We start from the raw sequence: 15,340 nt of genomic DNA, 5'->3' as shown, positions 1-15,340 counted from the left end.
TCGAATTAAGGGTGACAATCGAATATCGACAAACGTCAAACGAAAAGACAAAATGTATCGGGATGACAGATGCTACGAAAAGTCACGTCACCGTTTCCATACATTATCTAAGTTTCGATTGGCGTTTTCTATGAACGATTGTCGTCTCGGTTAGGCTCGCAGATAAGATAGTGTGTGTGTTGTGTGGCAGGTGGTGAGCGTGTGCTCGACGCCGCCGCGGCAGTGCGCGGGCAGCGTGGGCGGCGCGTGCGGCGGCGCGCGCTCGCGGCGCTGGTCGCGCGGCGCGCGCGGGCTGTGCGCCGGCGCCAAGGTGGCGCGCGGGCCCGACTGGAAGTGGCGCGACCAGGACGGCAGCCCGCCCGGCCTCGGCACCGTCACCTCCGACCTGCACAACGGCTGGGTGGACGTCAGGTATGTGTCTCCACAGTGTGCGCCGGCGCCAAGGTGGCGCGCGGGCCCGACTGGAAGTGGCGCGACCAGGACGGCAGCCCGCCCGGCCTCGGCACCGTCACCTCCGACCTGCACAACGGCTGGGTGGACGTCAGGTATGTGTCTCCACAGTGTGCGCCGGCGCCAAGGTGGCGCGCGGGCCCGACTGGAAGTGGCGCGACCAGGACGGCAGCCCGCCCGGCCTCGGCACCGTCACCTCCGACCTGCACAACGGCTGGGTGGACGTCAGGTATGTGTCTCCACAGTGTGCGCCGGCGCCAAGGTGGCGCGCGGGCCCGACTGGAAGTGGCGCGACCAGGACGGCAGCCCGCCCGGCCTCGGCACCGTCACCTCCGACCTGCACAACGGCTGGGTGGACGTCAGGTATGTGTCTCCACAGTGTGCGCCGGCGCCAAGGTGGCGCGCGGGCCCGACTGGAAGTGGCGCGACCAGGACGGCAGCCCGCCCGGCCTCGGCACCGTCACCTCCGACCTGCACAACGGCTGGGTGGACGTCAGGTATGTGTCTCCACAGTGTGCGCCGGCGCCAAGGTGGCGCGCGGGCCCGACTGGAAGTGGCGCGACCAGGACGGCAGCCCGCCCGGCCTCGGCACCGTCACCTCCGACCTGCACAACGGCTGGGTGGACGTCAGGTATGTGTCTCCACAGTGTGCGCCGGCGCCAAGGTGGCGCGCGGGCCCGGCTGGAAGTGGCGCGACCAGGACGGCAGCCCGCCCGGCCTCGGCACCGTCACCTCCGACCTGCACAACGGCTGGGTGGACGTCAGGTATGTGTCTCCACAGTGTGCGCCGGCGCCAAGGTGGCGCGCGGGCCCGACTGAAAGTGGCGCGACCAGGACGGCAGCCCGCCCGGCCTCGGCACCGTCACCTCCGACCTGCACAACGGCTGGGTGGACGTCAGGTATGTGTCTCCACAGTGTGCGCCGGCGCCAAGGTGGCGCGCGGGCCCGACTGGAAGTGGCGCGACCAGGACGGCAGCCCGCCCGGCCTCGGCACCGTCACCTCCGACCTGCACAACGGCTGGGTGGACGTCAGGTATGTGTCTCCACAGTGTGCGCCGGCGCCAAGGTGGCGCGCGGGCCCGACTGGAAGTGGCGCGACCAGGACGGCAGCCCGCCCGGCCTCGGCACCGTCACCTCCGACCTGCACAACGGCTGGGTGGACGTCAGGTATGTGTCTCCACAGTGTGCGCCGGCGCCAAGGTGGCGCGCGGGCCCGACTGGAAGTGGCGCGACCAGGACGGCAGCCCGCCCGGCCTCGGCACCGTCACCTCCGACCTGCACAACGGCTGGGTGGACGTCAGGTATGTGTCTCCACAGTGTGCGCCGGCGCCAAGGTGGCGCGCGGGCCCGACTGAAAGTGGCGCGACCAGGACGGCAGCCCGCCCGGCCTCGGCACCGTCACCTCCGACCTGCACAACGGCTGGGTGGACGTCAGGTATGTGTCTCCACAGTGTGCGCCGGCGCCAAGGTGGCGCGCGGGCCCGACTGGAAGTGGCGCGACCAGGACGGCAGCCCGCCCGGCCTCGGCACCGTCACCTCCGACCTGCACAACGGCTGGGTGGACGTCAGGTATGTGTCTCCACAGTGTGCGCCGGCGCCAAGGTGGCGCGCGGGCCCGACTGGAAGTGGCGCGACCAGGACGGCAGCCCGCCCGGCCTCGGCACCGTCACCTCCGACCTGCACAACGGCTGGGTGGACGTCAGGTATGTGTCTCCACAGTGTGCGCCGGCGCCAAGGTGGCGCGCGGGCCCGACTGAAAGTGGCGCGACCAGGACGGCAGCCCGCCCGGCCTCGGCACCGTCACCTCCGACCTGCACAACGGCTGGGTCGACGTCAGGTATGTGTCTCCACAGTGTGCGCCGGCGCCAAGGTGGCGCGCGGGCCCGACTGGAAGTGGCGCGACCAGGACGGCAGCCCGCCCGGCCTCGGCACCGTCACCTCCGACCTGCACAACGGCTGGGTGGACGTCAGGTATGTGTCTCCACAGTGTGCGCCGGCGCCAAGGTGGCGCGCGGGCCCGACTGGAAGTGGCGCGACCAGGACGGCAGCCCGCCCGGCCTCGGCACCGTCACCTCCGACCTGCACAACGGCTGGGTGGACGTCAGGTATGTGTCTCCACAGTGTGCGCCGGCGCCAAGGTGGCGCGCGGGCCCGACTGAAAGTGGCGCGACCAGGACGGCAGCCCGCCCGGCCTCGGCACCGTCACCTCCGACCTGCACAACGGCTGGGTGGACGTCAGGTATGTGTCTCCACAGTGTGCGCCGGCGCCAAGGTGGCGCGCGGGCCCGACTGGAAGTGGCGCGACCAGGACGGCAGCCCGCCCGGCCTCGGCACCGTCACCTCCGACCTGCACAACGGCTGGGTGGACGTCAGGTATGTGTCTCCACAGTGTGCGCCGGCGCCAAGGTGGCGCGCGGGCCCGACTGGAAGTGGCGCGACCAGGACGGCAGCCCGCCCGGCCTCGGCACCGTCACCTCCGACCTGCACAACGGCTGGGTGGACGTCAGGTATGTGTCTCCACAGTGTGCGCCGGCGCCAAGGTGGCGCGCGGGCCCGACTGGAAGTGGCGCGACCAGGACGGCAGCCCGCCCGGCCTCGGCACCGTCACCTCCGACCTGCACAACGGCTGGGTGGACGTCAGGTATGTGTCTCCACAGTGTGCGCCGGCGCCAAGGTGGCGCGCGGGCCCGACTGGAAGTGGCGCGACCAGGACGGCAGCCCGCCCGGCCTCGGCACCGTCACCTCCGACCTGCACAACGGCTGGGTGGACGTCAGGTATGTGTCTTCACAGTGTGCGCCGGCGCCAAGGTGGCGCGCGGGCCCGACTGGAAGTGGCGCGACCAGGACGGCAGCCCGCCCGGCCTCGGCACCGTCACCTCCGACCTGCACAACGGCTGGGTGGACGTCAGGTATGTGTCTCCACAGTGTGCGCCGGCGCCAAGGTGGCGCGCGGGCCCGACTGGAAGTGGCGCGACCAGGACGGCAGCCCGCCCGGCCTCGGCACCGTCACCTCCGACCTGCACAACGGCTGGGTGGACGTCAGGTATGTGTCTCCACAGTGTGCGCCGGCGCCAAGGTGGCGCGCGGGCCCGACTGGAAGTGGCGCGACCAGGACGGCAGCCCGCCCGGCCTCGGCACCGTCACCTCCGACCTGCACAACGGCTGGGTGGACGTCAGGTATGTGTCTCCACAGTGTGCGCCGGCGCCAAGGTGGCGCGCGGGCCCGACTGGAAGTGGCGCGACCAGGACGGCAGCCCGCCCGGCCTCGGCACCGTCACCTCCGACCTGCACAACGGCTGGGTGGACGTCAGGTATGTGTCTCCACAGTGTGCGCCGGCGCCAAGGTGGCGCGCGGGCCCGACTGGAAGTGGCGCGACCAGGACGGCAGCCCGCCCGGCCTCGGCACCGTCACCTCCGACCTGCACAACGGCTGGGTGGACGTCAGGTATGTGTCTCCACAGTGTGCGCCGGCGCCAAGGTGGCGCGCGGGCCCGACTGGAAGTGGCGCGACCAGGACGGCAGCCCGCCCGGCCTCGGCACCGTCACCTCCGACCTGCACAACGGCTGGGTGGACGTCAGGTATGTGTCTCCACAGTGTGCGCCGGCGCCAAGGTGGCGCGCGGGCCCGACTGGAAGTGGCGCGACCAGGACGGCAGCCCGCCCGGCCTCGGCACCGTCACCTCCGACCTGCACAACGGCTGGGTGGACGTCAGGTATGTGTCTCCACAGTGTGCGCCGGCGCCAAGGTGGCGCGCGGGCCCGACTGGAAGTGGCGCGACCAGGACGGCAGCCCGCCCGGCCTCGGCACCGTCACCTCCGACCTGCACAACGGCTGGGTGGACGTCAGGTATGTGTCTCCACAGTGTGCGCCGGCGCCAAGGTGGCGCGCGGGCCCGACTGGAAGTGGCGCGACCAGGACGGCAGCCCGCCCGGCCTCGGCACCGTCACCTCCGACCTGCACAACGGCTGGGTGGACGTCAGGTATGTGTCTCCACAGTGTGCGCCGGCGCCAAGGTGGCGCGCGGGCCCGACTGGAAGTGGCGCGACCAGGACGGCAGCCCGCCCGGCCTCGGCACCGTCACCTCCGACCTGCACAACGGCTGGGTGGACGTCAGGTATGTGTCTCCACAGTGTGCGCCGGCGCCAAGGTGGCGCGCGGGCCCGACTGGAAGTGGCGCGACCAGGACGGCAGCCCGCCCGGCCTCGGCACCGTCACCTCCGACCTGCACAACGGCTGGGTGGACGTCAGGTATGTGTCTCCACAGTGTGCGCCGGCGCCAAGGTGGCGCGCGGGCCCGACTGGAAGTGGCGCGACCAGGACGGCAGCCCGCCCGGCCTCGGCACCGTCACCTCCGACCTGCACAACGGCTGGGTGGACGTCAGGTATGTGTCTCCACAGTGTGCGCCGGCGCCAAGGTGGCGCGCGGGCCCGACTGGAAGTGGCGCGACCAGGACGGCAGCCCGCCCGGCCTCGGCACCGTCACCTCCGACCTGCACAACGGCTGGGTGGACGTCAGGTATGTGTCTCCACAGTGTGCGCCGGCGCCAAGGTGGCGCGCGGGCCCGACTGGAAGTGGCGCGACCAGGACGGCAGCCCGCCCGGCCTCGGCACCGTCACCTCCGACCTGCACAACGGCTGGGTGGACGTCAGGTATGTGTCTCCACAGTGTGCGCCGGCGCCAAGGTGGCGCGCGGGCCCGACTGGAAGTGGCGCGACCAGGACGGCAGCCCGCCCGGCCTCGGCACCGTCACCTCCGACCTGCACAACGGCTGGGTGGACGTCAGGTATGTGTCTCCACAGTGTGCGCCGGCGCCAAGGTGGCGCGCGGGCCCGACTGGAAGTGGCGCGACCAGGACGGCAGCCCGCCCGGCCTCGGCACCGTCACCTCCGACCTGCACAACGGCTGGGTGGACGTCAGGTATGTGTCTCCACAGTGTGCGCCGGCGCCAAGGTGGCGCGCGGGCCCGACTGGAAGTGGCGCGACCAGGACGGCAGCCCGCCCGGCCTCGGCACCGTCACCTCCGACCTGCACAACGGCTGGGTGGACGTCAGGTATGTGTCTCCACAGTGTGCGCCGGCGCCAAGGTGGCGCGCGGGCCCGACTGGAAGTGGCGCGACCAGGACGGCAGCCCGCCCGGCCTCGGCACCGTCACCTCCGACCTGCACAACGGCTGGGTGGACGTCAGGTATGTGTCTCCACAGTGTGCGCCGGCGCCAAGGTGGCGCGCGGGCCCGACTGGAAGTGGCGCGACCAGGACGGCAGCCCGCCCGGCCTCGGCACCGTCACCTCCGACCTGCACAACGGCTGAGTGGACGTCAGGTATGTGTCTCCACAGTGTGCGCCGGCGCCAAGGTGGCGCGCGGGCCCGACTGGAAGTGGCGCGACCAGGACGGCAGCCCGCCCGGCCTCGGCACCGTCACCTCCGACCTGCACAACGGCTGGGTGGACGTCAGGTATGTGTCTCCACAGTGTGCGCCGGCGCCAAGGTGGCGCGCGGGCCCGACTGGAAGTGGCGCGACCAGGACGGCAGCCCGCCCGGCCTCGGCACCGTCACCTCCGACCTGCACAACGGCTGGGTGGACGTCAGGTATGTGTCTCCACAGTGTGCGCCGGCGCCAAGGTGGCGCGCGGGCCCGACTGGAAGTGGCGCGACCAGGACGGCAGCCCGCCCGGCCTCGGCACCGTCACCTCCGACCTGCACAACGGCTGAGTGGACGTCAGGTATGTGTCTCCACAGTGTGCGCCGGCGCCAAGGTGGCGCGCGGGCCCGACTGGAAGTGGCGCGACCAGGACGGCAGCCCGCCCGGCCTCGGCACCGTCACCTCCGACCTGCACAACGGCTGGGTGGACGTCAGGTATGTGTCTCCACAGTGTGCGCCGGCGCCAAGGTGGCGCGCGGGCCCGACTGGAAGTGGCGCGACCAGGACGGCAGCCCGCCCGGCCTCGGCACCGTCACCTCCGACCTGCACAACGGCTGGGTGGACGTCAGGTATGTGTCTCCACAGTGTGCGCCGGCGCCAAGGTGGCGCGCGGGCCCGACTGGAAGTGGCGCGACCAGGACGGCAGCCCGCCCGGCCTCGGCACCGTCACCTCCGACCTGCACAACGGCTGGGTGGACGTCAGGTATGTGTCTCCACAGTGTGCGCCGGCGCCAAGGTGGCGCGCGGGCCCGACTGGAAGTGGCGCGACCAGGACGGCAGCCCGCCCGGCCTCGGCACCGTCACCTCCGACCTGCACAACGGCAGGGTGGACGTCAGGTATGTGTCTCCACAGTGTGCGCCGGCGCCAAGGTGGCGCGCGGGCCCGACTGGAAGTGGCGCGACCAGGACGGCAGCCCGCCCGGCCTCGGCACCGTCACCTCCGACCTGCACAACGGCTGGGTGGACGTCAGGTATGTGTCTCCACAGTGTGCGCCGGCGCCAAGGTGGCGCGCGGGCCCGACTGGAAGTGGCGCGACCAGGACGGCAGCCCGCCCGGCCTCGGCACCGTCACCTCCGACCTGCACAACGGCTGGGTGGACGTCAGGTATGTGTCTCCACAGTGTGCGCCGGCGCCAAGGTGGCGCGCGGGCCCGACTGGAAGTGGCGCGACCAGGACGGCAGCCCGCCCGGCCTCGGCACCGTCACCTCCGACCTGCACAACGGCTGGGTGGACGTCAGGTATGTGTCTCCACAGTGTGCGCCGGCGCCAAGGTGGCGCGCGGGCCCGACTGGAAGTGGCGCGACCAGGACGGCAGCCCGCCCGGCCTCGGCACCGTCACCTCCGACCTGCACAACGGCTGGGTGGACGTCAGGTATGTGTCTCCACAGTGTGCGCCGGCGCCAAGGTGGCGCGCGGGCCCGACTGGAAGTGGCGCGACCAGGACGGCAGCCCGCCCGGCCTCGGCACCGTCACCTCCGACCTGCACAACGGCTGGGTGGACGTCAGGTATGTGTCTCCACAGTGTGCGCCGGCGCCAAGGTGGCGCGCGGGCCCGACTGGAAGTGGCGCGACCAGGACGGCAGCCCGCCCGGCCTCGGCACCGTCACCTCCGACCTGCACAACGGCTGGGTGGACGTCAGGTATGTGTCTCCACAGTGTGCGCCGGCGCCAAGGTGGCGCGCGGGCCCGACTGGAAGTGGCGCGACCAGGACGGCAGCCCGCCCGGCCTCGGCACCGTCACCTCCGACCTGCACAACGGCTGGGTGGACGTCAGGTATGTGTCTCCACAGTGTGCGCCGGCGCCAAGGTGGCGCGCGGGCCCGACTGGAAGTGGCGCGACCAGGACGGCAGCCCGCCCGGCCTCGGCACCGTCACCTCCGACCTGCACAACGGCTGGGTGGACGTCAGGTACCGTCGTGCATAATACTGACAATTCTTTAATTTTATTGCCAATACACAAGGTCCACATCTCAGGATGATTTACCAGCGCACGCATCTGTGTCTACACTACACGTAGCGAATGCGTCTGTTTGCGAAGGGTTACTTTTACGGCATATTTTTTTTGCGTGATTAGTTGTGTATCAATATTTTCTATGATAGTAATCAATCTCGATTCTCTGTTAAGTTAGAATGATTTTGTCACAATAAGCGCCACTTGCACCATTCTACTGACTCGGGGTACACTGGTTAAATCTGGAGTTACCATGGTTACCAATACAATTTGACACTGGGTTAACGGTTTAACCGCTTAACCCCGGGTTAGTGGGATGGTGCAAGTGGCCCTTAATGATGTTAATGATGGGTATTGTTTGTGTCAGGTGGGAGCACGGCGGGCGCAACTCGTACCGCATGGGCGCTGAGGGCAAGTTCGACCTCAAGGTGGTGAGCGGCGGCGCGGCCGAGGGCGCGCGCGGCGGACGCAAGTCCCACTCCACCCCCAGCCTGCCCGACGCCACCGCGCAGGACCAGGTCACTCTACCCACTATGTTATACCAGGGATTGTAAAAACTGTTCTTTGGCACATGAGAGTACTACCGTGGTTTTCTTGCACCAGAATATAGATTAGAATAGGCCGCTTCCCCACCCCTTGTGCTTTAAGACGGGAATTTAAATCGTGTGTGATGTGTCACAACAAACGTCGATATATATAAAGCGCCAGACGAACGAATACCCGACACCTCAGACAAAGATGAATTCGGCTGTGTTTCATACAATGGTTATTGGTTTCAGAGTTAGGCAACGGTGAAACTTTGGACATGCATACATTTTAGGAGAATACACATATTTTTTTAAACTATATTTCTCGTTGATTAGGTGTCAGTAGCGTCAACCGAGCAGGCGTCCTCAGCGGACAACATATCGGGTGAAGAGATGGCCAGCAACATGACGCGGCCGCGTATGCACACCGCCGACCTGTCCGCGATCAACAACTCCACTCATCACATCAACACAGGTAACACTAACTTCTGTGTGTATAAGTTTGATTTAACATCTAGCCGCCCACAAATTAAAACTTGCCAAGACAAAAATGGTTTGTCAAAACAAAGATTCAAAATACAATAGTGTGGAAGTCCTTTTTAAAGGCCTTTGGGCGACTTGAGGTTAAAACCTAGGTACAGATTGATTTTAAATAAAGCTGTTCCGGATAGCCAAGGAATTACTTTCAATTATTTAGTGTAAGCTTGCGTAGACTGACCAAATTACCGGCAAATTAGTTATTCCTGGTAATTTTACCCCAGCCTACTAGGCTAGGCTGCTGGCTGTGACTAGACTGACTACTATGCGATGTGATGCTGCGCTTTAAATATTTAGAACTGCAGTCCGTGCTAGAACTGCAGGGGCATATTTTGACTTGCTTATGTAAAAAAACTAGTTGACGATCGTGAAGACCTCTCGTTGGTAGATCTGGCGACGATAGTGGAGTCTCTAACGCTGGGCGCGGAGGGCAACAACTGCATCGCCGATCTCAGCGGCAACTCGTTCGCCAACATGGAGCTGGGACCCACCAGCATCACGGACATCACCAAGCCTTATCCGGCCAAGGAGCCGCTACCGGAGGCGAATTCGCAAGAGGTTTGTTAACTTTGAATCAAAAAAAAATATGCACCGGAATTCAAATTCAGAAATTAAAAAAAAAAAACAAAAATTTGCCTTGGCAAGGGCTCTTTAACAATTCAATACAACATTACAGTGACATGAAAAAACATAGCAAAATTTATAACTACAATAGCCAATACCTGGATAAACATTGTCTATATTATAATGATCTTAAAAAATAATTACTACAAAAACAAAACTGTGACTGGGTTTCTGTTCGATTTTCAAACTAACAAAATCAACATCAACTACTCATACAAACTAACTACTCAAACTAATCAAATCAACTATTTCATACATTAGGAATCGTCGATTTTTTCTTGGACCTTATAGATTCGTCCTTTGACATTGTCTTTGGGGACTAGCTAGTTGGTGACAAATTCCAAAACTTTGTGGGTACAACCCTCTTTGTTTGATGTGAAAACAGTAGATCAGAGAGAAATCAGCGGTAGACGCGGTTTATGCCTTGAGGAGGTAGGCAGGTATATTTCCAGTAATGACTGCGATAGCGCTATGCGGGATGCGATAGGGTTCTCTATTTCAATGCGATAGGGTTCAATCTTGCGTAATTTCTGACACATGTATTCCTGTTAAAATAGGAACGTTGCTCCCGTGGATCGAATAATAATGCTGACGTGGCGTTGTCAAACGCGTTCCTGGCCATACCTGCTGCACTCCTGAGGCAACTTCATGCGATGCGACCTCCTGGCCTGTACATACAGGTCCCTGTCCTATTTAGGACTATTTCTTATCCAAAACCGTGTAGTTTGTTGACACAATGCATTTAAAATAGGGTAATTATCTAATTATGACATTAGATTCTTGAGCATTGTTTTCCATCAAAATTCATTCTTTTGTAAGGTTGCGTAGACTTTACTTTCCTACAAAAAAATCTAGGCGCCGTTAGTTTTTTGATTAGAATGATTTTAGCGACATAATGTTTCGAGTCTCTGAAGTAATAAGTAAATAGTCTTGAGAAACTATACGAACAGAAGTAAAAGGTAATAGTTAATTTGGTAGCAGGGGTAGCATCGACGTAGTATGTTCTTTCATTATGATTTGAATATAATACAATAATACATTTAAAGTGGGACACTCAAACAGGCTAGTAAAAAAAAAAATACTTTTAAATTATTGTATCTGTTCTTCATAGTTCGTAGATTATGTGATTTCATTTCAAGAAGTCCACCAACATTTATTAAATATTTTTGTCGGTGTATAGTGCGAAGACAACGAAAGCGGAGAGGGGCAATATGACGAGCACAACAAAAATGATGGACAGGGCAGCGGCTCGGGCACGATGAGTGCCAGCGAACCGGATCTCACACAACAGGTATCATAAATCCACCCAGCTACCTAAAGGTTGTCTGGAAGAGATCGCTCTTTAGCGATAAGACCGCCTGTTGTCTGCCTCTTCATTTAATAAATTGTTTCTTTTCTTTTGTATCTTTTTACTGAAGTGTGTCAATAAAGAGTATTCTATCTATCTATGTAATGTACCTATGTCTTGACTATCACATTTATTGTCTACTACATATTCTAAAAACTATAATGCTTGAAGCTGCAATTCTGAACAGAGCGGTTCAGGAAGGCTTCAGCAAATATTAAAATTCGAAGATCTGCTATTTATCTCTAGCGTTTTTGCCATAAAGTGGCAACAGAGTTGTAACTAAAAGTACTGTAAAAGGGTCCAGTCAATAGGTTCCCGGCATTTATTTATAGCGAGTCCCGTGAACCAATGCGACCTTTAAACTGTGTGGTTAAGTATGGTTGTGTCGTGCAGGGTGCCGCGCGCCTGCTGGAGTCGCTGGGCGTGGGCCGCGGCGGCGCCGGCCGCGGCCACAACCCGCAGCGCGCCGCGCGCACCAACCACTCCACTAGCCTGTTCCCGAGGTATGCCCGTATCACTTACTATACTAATTGACTGAAAAATATACTATCTTGCTCCATTTTGACAAATAAAATAATACAAAGGTCTCATTATAAGAAAACATTTCTATATAGTATGTAATGTTATAGTTTGGTGCGACTCGCGTTATCAAGCAACTTCCCCGGCGGGCTGCTGTCTGCAGCTCAGAGCTACCCTTCGCTTGCACCTAACGCGCAAAACGCTCTCACCCTTTCCCTCACGTCTACTTCCAGCGAGAGCGAGCAGGTATTTTTACAAAGAGCAGAGATTTTTTTTACAAAATATTTGTTATAACACTTACATGTTTTATCGAACGAGCGAGCGAAGCGAACGAAGTTCTTACATTCGACTTGGGACACGCGGCTGGCTAGGGGCACGTCCCGACATTTCGATGTTTTTAAGCTGAACTATCAGAGGATAGTTTGATACTCAAGAACTTAAGTAAATTTGTTCTAATTTAAATGCAATTGGGTAAAAGTGTAGTTGAGGGCATTATATTTTAGTCATTAAATTATGAGCAGGCTCGATCAATGGGTTATTGAGCTAGAAGAGCTTAGAAGGCTAAAAAGCTGTTTGTGAGGGGTCTTGCTATTCTGGTCATCTTTTTGCAAGAAAATGTGGTCGAGTTTGGTATCAAATGAAAGTGCTGGGCTTGCATTTTTATAATATCGTTTTTAAATTTACCATTTTGAAATAATTGCAAGATAAAAACTAATCATAATATAGGTATTTGACATTTGACAGGAAATATTTCGGCTTACCTTTGATACAGTATCAGTTAAGGGCTCCACAGACCTTGTAATATATCCACGCGATTTTTAATCCATTGCCGCCTATAGTGGGACATAAAATAGTAGGAATAAAATAAAATTGAACTCTAAAATTTCCATACTATAGTCGGCCAAACAAGTTTTTTAGGAGAAATAGGCGCGATATTCAAATTTTCTATGGGACGATAACCCTTCGCGCCTACATTTTTTAGCCGCTTTTTTCTACTGATGGAAATGGCTTGACAGACTATAAATTGCCACGTGTAAGCATTTTACGTCAAAAATGTGACAGCTACGTAGAAAATGGCGCCCTCATTTATTAACCGACTTCCAAATCTCAGAAGGAGGAGATTCAAATGTGATTTTTTTATCTATGTTACTCCATATCTCCGTCATTAATGGACCGGTTTTGAAAATTATTTTTTTGATTGTATGTATATGCATACAGATCGGTCCCGTTTTTGTCAAAACTCAGTTCTGATGATGGGATCCATGAGGAATCGAGGGAACTCCTCAAATCTTAAAGGCATGCGTATAGAGATTTTTGTATTTTCATCAGAAAATCAAGCATTTTCATTAAAAACTGACGTATTTGATGAAGTGGAACTGCTGATGATGATCAGAACGGAACTCTTCAACGACGCATAGTTCACGTTTGACGATTTGTCCTCTTCGTTATGTTTGTTAAGCAAGTTAACTTTTTAAGCCACATTTATGTCAAGCTCGAGTTCTGATGATGGGATCCACGAGGAATCGAGGGAACTCCTCAAATCTTAAAGGCATGCGTATAGAGATTTTTGTATTTTCATCAGAAAATCAAGCATTTTCATTAAAAACTGTCGCATTTGATGAAGTGGAACTGCTGATGATGATTAGAACTGAACTCTTCAACGACGCATAGTTCACGTTTGGCGATTTGTCCTCTTCGTTATGTTTGCTAAGCAAGTTAAGTTTTTAAGCCACATTTTTGCCAAGCTCGAGGTCTGATGATGGTATCCATGAAGAATCGAGGGAACTCCTCAAAGCTTAAAGGCATCCGTATAGAGATTTGTGTATTTTCATCAGAAAATCAAGAATTTACATTAAAAACTGTCGCATTTGATGAAGTGGAACTGCTGATGATGATCAGAACAGAACTCTTCAATGACTACACGTTTGGCGATTTCGAATTTCGATTTTGACGGAGCTGGCCCTGGAGCCAGACCTGACCTGGATCCGGGCTCTTATCTGGACCTGAACCCGGACCTGGACCCGGACTTGGACCTGGATTTGGACCTGGACCAAAACCTAGACCTCGACCTGGACCTGGTCCTGGACCCGGAACTGGACCGGGACCCGGACTCGGACCTTGACCCGGAAAACCACTGATACCTAAGCTAAATAAACCACTATGATTACCTGGTAAGGTTAGAACTGCGAGCCTTACAGAAACGAAATGCTGCTAGAAAAGTGGTTTTGGTTAGGTTCGAACTGCAATCCTCACAGAACCGAACTGCTATCAGAGAAGTGGGTTCGTGAGGCTAAAACTGCGACACTTACAGAAACGAAATGCTACTTACTAGAAAAGTGGGTGGTTTTACCTCCTTTTCTACATAGTGCCCCATCTATGTACAATAATCTTTCACCGGCCCCCATAGAAATCGGTTTTTTTTTCTTGATAATAATTTTCTACTATTTTATGTCGAACTATACGAGTACGTAGGTGCAACAAAGTCTATCGCTCTATATAATTTTTGGCAAACCGCGAGTTCTCAGTTCGGGGCGAACTACTAGTATATTTTTCTTATCTTGATAAATACTTACGCCGTATGCATTTATTTAACATAAACGCTCCTGCTAGCTGCAAGCTCCGCACGAGTGTCCACTCAGTTCGTACGCTAAAGTGGACTTATCAGCTTTACTGAGAGAACTATGAATCATTATGTACCTACAGTAAACTTTAACGTGGTATCCCACCTATCCAATTTCTTGGTCCAATCTGTACCTATTTGCATCTCACATATTGCTTAATGAGAGAGTGAGACGCAATGACATGGGACCAAGAAATTGGACAGATGGAATATAATTTGACACGTTTTATATTCGATTTGGTATCCTTTGGCTAACTCAGCACTTATGTTGGCAGGTGTCCCTTGAAGACTTCCTGGAATCGTGTCGCGCGCCCGCCCTCCTCGCCGAGCTGGAGGACGACGACGACGGCGACGACGCGCTCGACAGCGACAAGGAGAACGAGCCCGCCTACCAGGAGGTACCTACATGTAGTCGTGTCTAGGAGGACCTCCTACAGTTGTGTCCCGCGCCCTCGCAGCTTGCCGAACAGGCAATACATCGGCTTCCTAGCATTTTCATAAGCATTAAAAGAGTAGTGTTTGTAAGGGCGTGGTTCACTGTGATTTCGTCGCGTCGCTACAAAGTACATGCGGCCCACGGGTGCATTACATTTGTTATAATTACTTTTAATATATTATAGTTTAATATATCGTTATTTTGAATAACGTAATAAATGGCATACTACCGTAACACCTAATTAACGGTATACATAATGTTATTATTGGTATAATGGTCATAAGGTATATTTACACTTTGTCTAATATACATTGTCATAATTATTACATAATCTAAAGCATATCATTTGTTATAACAAGTGACATAACATAATTATTTGTGTGGCATAATAGTTGCATGACATAAATGGGTTAGGTTAAGTTGGAACTGCGACTCCGCACAAACGAATAACTACCTAACAAAAGGAGGGTTAGGTTAGGTTAGAACTTTGACCCTCCGTAGAATAAAATACTCTAACAAAAAAGTGGTTTGGGTTAGGTTTGAACTGCGGCTCCCGCAGAACGAAAACCGTGAAAAAATTGGTTAGGTTAGGTTAGAACTGCGATCTCCCTAGAATAAAATAGCTAAGCAGTAGGCCGGCGTACTAGTTATAAAAAGTATGTAAAACTTTTCGTTATCAGTAAATGAAATATGACAAAAAATGTTATACAATATATGTACCTATTTATACTTGATAAAATTGTATAAAGTATTACGTTATACAAAAATATAATATAACAAATGTCATTATAAAACATGTCTATATACTATTTGAAAATTATATTACATTAGGCATTATAATAATGACAGTTTAGATGAAATCACAATATAATAAAGGAAACGTATAATAAAAATTACATTATAAC

General features: G+C 56.4%; 1 protein-coding gene across 1 annotated transcript in view; it reads left to right on the top strand.

The window, feature by feature from the left end:
* LOC134793497 (E3 ubiquitin-protein ligase Ufd4) overlaps positions 1–15,340 on the top strand; it is a 76,854-nt gene that overhangs the window by 40,399 nt on the left and 21,115 nt on the right. Inside the window, exons 26-33 of the mRNA XM_063765079.1 lie at positions 191–411; positions 8,192–8,342; positions 8,688–8,826; positions 9,277–9,446; positions 10,693–10,803; positions 11,254–11,363; positions 11,490–11,625; positions 14,275–14,397. Of these exons, the coding sequence (XP_063621149.1) occupies positions 191–411; positions 8,192–8,342; positions 8,688–8,826; positions 9,277–9,446; positions 10,693–10,803; positions 11,254–11,363; positions 11,490–11,625; positions 14,275–14,397 (1,161 nt within the window). The remainder of the gene's footprint in view (positions 1–190; positions 412–8,191; positions 8,343–8,687; positions 8,827–9,276; positions 9,447–10,692; positions 10,804–11,253; positions 11,364–11,489; positions 11,626–14,274; positions 14,398–15,340) is intronic.

This window comes from Cydia splendana, chromosome 1 (assembly GCF_910591565.1).
Source record: "Cydia splendana chromosome 1, ilCydSple1.2, whole genome shotgun sequence".
Classification (NCBI taxonomy): Eukaryota; Metazoa; Arthropoda; class Insecta; order Lepidoptera; family Tortricidae; genus Cydia; species Cydia splendana.
The sequence above is the reverse complement of the archived record's forward strand: the minus strand, read 5'-3'. Positions and strand labels throughout refer to the sequence as shown.